Here is a 6,000-nt window from a genome sequence, read left to right as displayed (position 1 = left end):
CTAACAAAAACTCCAATCGAATTCATACGTGAAAGCACACTTCAAAGCCTGCAGCTGCATCATAGGTGCAGGCAACTCACTACACTGGTAAAACTCCTGCTAATTAAAGAAACAAATTAACTGTATATGGAAAACATGCTTAACAGTGAGATCACTGTAAACAGCCTTTATTGCAGCACCCTTTGAAGTAACAACTTAGCTGCCCCAGAGAGTTCCATGCATGCCTTTCTGTTTCAGAATCAGAGTGGGTTAGCAGCTCCACACGGCTGGTAGCACAATGCAGATCAATACCTGCTCAAGAGCTCTGCCTTCTCTGTTGCTTTTGGGTGGAAAGGACATCGTGGAGCAAATTCCCCGCCGCAAAGACAGTAACCTGTCTTTGCAATGTACACTTTAAGTAGCTGCGGTACCTTTCTAACGAGACAGACAGGAAAGGTCCAGAGAGTGACGTAATTCATGGCATTACAGTTCGTAGTCATCTGGATGGTAGAGCTCACTCATGAGGCGGTAGATGTAGGAAGGTGCATTACCCCCAATGTTAGAAATGAAGAGAGTAATGAGCTCTGGAGGGACGTAGTCAAACACTGGGCAGTGAACATTGATCTTTGCCAGGATCTCCCCTGTAGAGTGAACAGCAGCAGTATTAGACAAAGCAACTTAAAGAAAGTAAATACAGCCTTCTGTACATCTTCCTGAGCCTCTGAAGAATACAGCTATGCACCTGCCACCCTGAAATCAGCTGGGACATCCTGAATCCTTCACTGGGACATCCAACATCCTCACTGATGTTGAATTACAGGTATGTAGCAATCTCGGATGAGTGAGTAGCAGCACTCTGTTGTGGTAGTTTTTATTGGCAGTAACCCAAACACACTCTGGTGTAGATTTACAATTGCCAAAAACCTGCTGGTATGTAATTAGACTGCAAGAATCCTGATGCTGTCAAAGTTATTTCAACAAAACCTCAAGTGGACAAAACTAAAAACCTGTGCAACCCGGTTATCCTTATTTCAAAAGTTTGTCACATCGGAATGAAACTTTGAAAGAGACTTTACTCTCTGACAATGGACTTGGGAGCTGACACCTTTCTAAAGATGGTGCTTGTGTGGGAAGTCCATTGCAGAGATACTGGGTTTCAACATGTGGATCACATAACAAAGTTTTGAGAAATTAACATGAGTTGTAGGAAGGAAAGGAAGCTGCCCTCAGCGTTGGGCATCTGCTCTGTCCCACAGAAAACTTCCACCTGCCTGGCATCATTATCACAATCCTGTAATAAAACGGTGACTCTTTCAGAGCAGAAGCGAAAGTGCAAAATTTTCTGTCTTGAGTTACAGGACAGTCTTGTGTTTAAATTTTATGTGAGCTGTTAAAAAAAGAATAGAAAAATTACAGCCTGAACCAGCTTGACCAGCCTGTAAGAAGAAGAAGAAGAACCAGTACCTTCTGTGAATGGCAGCACTTCCTGTGGTGACACAAACTTGTGGAATGAGTCTTCTTCATTAGGGAACTGAATGAGAAAGAGTACAGGAAGGTCAGGAAAAAGAGACTGCCTTGTTATCCTAGTGAAAACAGACCCTGGATGCTGGAAGGAACCAAAGCAGAGGAAGACAACTTGCCAGGTGACACTCGATTTGTTTAATAGTGCTTGTGTGTAGCACCTCTGTAACATCTACAGGTAAAAGGTCTTTCTTGAGAGATTTTAGAGCCTCCTATGACCTGGCTGCCCTTCCACAAAGCCTAGGGAATTTGCTTCCTCAGTCTGCAACTTCATCTGACAACACCGAGAAAGTATTGAATGTAAGAAACAGTTCAGAGCACCTCCATTTACCACCTCTGTCTTTTAACAGGGTCTTTTAACACTGAAGTCCGCTATAGTTGAAGAAAAGCAAGTATGGTGATGTCAGCTTCAAGCAGGCGGTAGTCTGCACTGTTACACCCAATGCACCGCTTACTCAGCACATGTGGCAGAGGAGGGTGCTTCATGGAGATCCTGAGCTGTGTCAGATTTGGGGCGGACCTCCTATCTGAAGCAGCAGCGCTAGATGAGGGAGATGGCTCACTGAGCAGCCTCGCCTTGGGACAGGTGCTGCTCTCCACCCTAAGCTTCCAGAGCACAAAATCAGCCCTGTCTCTGCAGAGCAGAGGCAGCCCTGAAGAGCTGCGGGACGTACCTGCGGGGACAGCTTGAACATGGGCGCGCACACGATGAGCGGAGTGGAGTGGTGTTTAGCTGCCAGCGCCAGGGTGTGAGTCCCACTCACAGCAATCAGGGCACCGTTGGCCAGGATTGTCTTCGTACCAATGATGACCTTAAAAGGCAAATCAGCATTAGATAAGTGTTCCACAGCAAACTGGGAAGGAACGCTTCCTGGCTTGGACCCTGCAGCCAGATGAGCTGGAGGAGGACTTTGTCAGAACAGCCAGCCAGCAGCTGGAGTTACAGGGCAGCCGGATGCCCGATCTGTTTCACCTGGCACTGGCTCTGCACCAAAACGTTCCTCTCTAACAAGAGCCCACCTTCAGCACAGTGAGGCAAGCACAGAGAACTTCAGAGGACAAATGTATCTTCTACTGTAGAAGATGAGCAGAAACTGGGCTGTGTTCCCTGTTTTCTACAAGCCAGCAAAGTAAGCTTTGTGCAAGTAACTTCACTGCTGACTGCACCAATTCCCTTGCTGTAAAACGGGAATAACGTAAAGCAGCTTAAAATGTACAGACAAGAAGTGGTGTGGTGGGATTTTTTGGTAAGTACTTTTTTTTGTGTTTGGGGTGCCAAGTCTTCATCTCTATAAAAGTGCAGAACAGGTCTGCTTGAAAAGAAATACCTTTGTGATTCCCTTCACCACCCACCTTGTGTTCCAGGCAAGGGGAGTTTCTCCCCCTTGGAAATTCTGCCTCTTGTTTTATCTTCTTTAAAAAACTGAGGTTAATCCTTTAAGGCTTTCCTGGCTTGCTTTCTTGTAACTGTTCTGCCTGTTAGCGACTAGGGCAGGAAAACCTATCACTGTGCAGTCATCACAGTGACCTGGGGTTCCACACTGAATCTCCACCCCAGCTGTAAACAGGGACTGTAACAATTTTGAGTCTTCAGTAAAGAAACTCATCCATCACTGCTGGGACCTGCAGCTGGTCTGGGAGGCCTGTGTGCCCAACCTGCTGTGAAATCCCTCCTCCAGTGGAGCCCTCCTTACCTTGTTGACTCGAGACATGACAGCGAAAATAGCTGCATCACTCATCACAGTAGTTTCAATATTCTCTTTTGATAGTCGGACAGCCATTTCATGACCCTAAAAAGAAGGAGAATCCAGTTGGTCCCCTGGGACATAATTCCTGCACTGCAGTTGTGGAGATGCTGGGGATCGATTCTTGTCTGAATCACAAAAGTACCGAGCAATGGTGCCCAAATTCAGGCCTCTGACTGAAGGACATGGTGTAGGATAACAAGCTGTCTTCAGCGTCTCCAACACAACTTTCATAACCAGCTTGTCTCCAGAGACAAGAGTTCAGAAAGGACGTGTGGGACAACGTTGCACCTGGAGAAGACAGTTTGCACCTCACCTGGCAGAACGGTGCACACTCCGCCACGATGACCTGGAACTTCCGCTTGCGGGCAGCTTCCTTCAGGAAAGCCTCAACGGTGCGTGAGTAGCCAATGGTCATGATCACCTCATTGGAGTGGATGTGCTCCAGCGCCTGCATAGCGATGTTGTCAGTGGTGCCCTCTGTAACAGAAGGAAGCCATCGGTGGAAAAGCAGACACAAAAAGCAACACTTCCCAGAAGAAGATGAGCACGAGCCAACAGCCCCCCATACTGTTCCCTTCACACTGTTCCACCCATCTCTCTCTAAGCCAAAGAGGATTTAGACTAAGTCCTGGGAGTAGGGCTAAATCCTTGCTGTATTCCTCTCACCTAAGATGATAAGGAAGCATAAGTCTTATCCCACAAGAAGCTCCTCTCATGAGGCAGCTCTGACCCATCCATACCTAGCTCTATTAGCAGCTCATTAATAGCTTCAATAACATTAGCTCTGAGAGGAGGATAAGGTGTGCTGAAATCCTCGCTCATTCCTCCAGAAGTCAGGAGTTTGTGCAGGGATTCTTGCTGGTCGCTCTCCTCACTGCGCCCATGGAGCCTGCGGAGAGAAGCAGCCCTTCAGCCTCGGGACAGCGCGCAGGAGCACAGCCGGGCTGACTAACTCCCCCACAGCACAGCGCACCCTGATGTGAACAGGGAGGATGGAAAACAGCATACAGGAGGCACTCCAAGCCATGCCAAAGAGTGTCCCTACCTGTCTCTGGCAGAAAGTCACCTAAAGCTCTGCCAGGGAACACCTTCATAAGCCGTGTGCAAACGCTGCAGCGCACAGACCAGGAACAGGCTCAAGGAGAAGAGCCTGGGGTCAGGGCACCGACTATTCTCATGCACCCACAACACATACGCCAAGTCAAGTTTCATTAGAGGAAACGTCATCAGCTCTGCTGAACATGCCAGGCTTCTTCTGCTGGCAAACTGCTGGATCCCTCTGTAGGAGAGGCGGGCAAAGGGGGTGATGGAAGCTAAAGGGGTCTCGCAGAAGCAGCAGAAGGCACTGCGTGGGAAGGCTGCTCTGGGCTCCCAGGAGGGTAAGGCAGCAGGACAGGGGCGCTTCACCTGCCGTACTCTTCCCGAATGACCTTCAGCACTCGCCGCACCATGTTGCCCACGGTTGTCTCGGACGGTTGGGCTGCCGCCATCCGCTGTCCCTCTGTCCGGATCAGATCCATGAGCTCCCCTGAAAGAGACGAGGGCCTCGGTTATCGCTGCCCAAAGAGAACCCATGGAATATCGACCCACCACCCGGCCCACGCGAGCCGCGGGGCCGCAGGCCGCCTCGACACTGGCATCGCAGCTCCGGGAACGAGCAGCAGCCACCCGGCCGAGCAGTTCGGCTCCGCGGGGCTTCGCGTGGGACGAGTCACCCGGTGCGACACCGGCTCGGGAGCCCTGCAAGAGCGCAAGCGGCGCGTTTGGCGCGGGAGGGAACCGCCTGCTCGCACTGGCTCGGGGCAGCCTCGTGCGGCCCCTCAGGCCGCGGCACCACCGGCACCGGGGGACCCGGCCCCGCCGCTCACCGGCCCGGCTCCATCGCCCGTGCGCCACGATCTTCCGCAGCAGCGACAGCGTCTGCCGCGCCGTGTCCTCGGAGCGCGCCCGCTCCCCGCCGCCGCCGCGCAGCCGCGACACGAAAGCCTCGATCTGCTCCGACAGCTCCGAACTCACGCCGCCCGCCATGGCAGCCCCGCTCCGCCGCCGCCGGGCCCCGCCCTGCGTCGCTTCCGCCTCCGCCGAGCCGCCTCCCCATTGGCCGAGGCTGCACAGAGCTCCGCCCCCGCGCCTCCGAAGCCAATGAGAAGCCCGAGAGGGCGGTGCGCGCTGTTCTGCCTTTCCATTGGCCGAGGCTGCCCAGAGCTCCGCCCCTCACGCCGCCACAGCCAATGAGAACCGCGAGCGGGTGGTGCGCAGGGTCCAGGCCCCGCCCCGTGTGCCGGTGCCGCGGCGCGGGCGGAGCTGCTCCCCGCGGGGTTCCCGGGGCAGCGCCGGTCCCGCCGCGGGACGGGAGGGAGGGAGGGAGCCGGGCGGCGGGGAGAGCCTCTGCGCGGGGGTTTGCTTTGGACCGCGCGGCGCTCCGGGCGTGAGGAGCCAAAGCAAACGGGGTGGGAAAGGCGCCGTTCCTGGCAGCGCGATTGTTCTCGCTGGCGGAGCCAGAGCCGGCCTGGATAAGGCTGGAATGCAGCTCCTTTGTGTCTGGTTCCTGGCGCTCGGGGTCCCGGCGGCGGGCAGGACGCAGGGTGTGATTTTCGCCGCGGCGTTGCGGTGCTCCGGGGGCTCTGCTTCGTGGCCCTTTGGCTTAGATTAGGGCATCAAATCAATTCTGCCGGGAGCTTTCGGCGGGCGCGTCCTGCGGGGGCCTCGGAAGGGACCTTGGGTGCTCATCGAGTCTTTTCTTGTGCTTCTG

General features: G+C 53.5%; 1 protein-coding gene across 1 annotated transcript; it reads right to left on the bottom strand.

The window, feature by feature from the left end:
* Positions 1 to 146: 146 nt before the first annotated feature.
* On the bottom strand, positions 147 to 5,320 carry EIF2B2 (eukaryotic translation initiation factor 2B subunit beta). Its single transcript, XM_054067199.1, has 8 exons — positions 5,117 to 5,320; positions 4,656 to 4,776; positions 3,989 to 4,137; positions 3,562 to 3,725; positions 3,195 to 3,290; positions 2,175 to 2,312; positions 1,444 to 1,510; positions 147 to 620 (listed from the first exon to the last, which is right to left on the bottom strand). Exons 1-8 carry the CDS (start codon positions 5,274 to 5,276, stop codon positions 463 to 465), a joined length of 1,053 nt encoding a protein of 350 aa, XP_053923174.1. The 5' UTR covers positions 5,277 to 5,320; the 3' UTR covers positions 147 to 462.
* Between the last annotated feature and the right edge of the window lie 680 nt (positions 5,321 to 6,000).

The sequence above is a fragment of the Cuculus canorus genome, chromosome 5 (genome assembly GCF_017976375.1).
Source record: "Cuculus canorus isolate bCucCan1 chromosome 5, bCucCan1.pri, whole genome shotgun sequence".
Classification (NCBI taxonomy): Eukaryota; Metazoa; Chordata; class Aves; order Cuculiformes; family Cuculidae; genus Cuculus; species Cuculus canorus.
This window is presented reverse-complemented; position numbering and strand designations above follow the sequence as displayed.

Bases quoted from the DNA above. Each gene is read 5' to 3' on its own strand.
- EIF2B2 (XM_054067199.1), bottom strand. From the start codon at position 5,276: ATGGCGGGCGGCGTGAGTTCGGAGCTGTCGGAGCAGATCGAGGCTTTC. The intron at 3,291-3,561 runs GTGAGGTGCAAA...CCTTCTTTTTAG, and splicing joins AGTGTGCACCGTTCTGCCAG to GGTCATGAAATGGCTGTCCG. The intron at 1,511-2,174 runs GTACGTCCCGCA...TTTCTCATTCAG, and splicing joins TGTTCAAGCTGTCCCCGCAG to TTCCCTAATGAAGAAGACTC.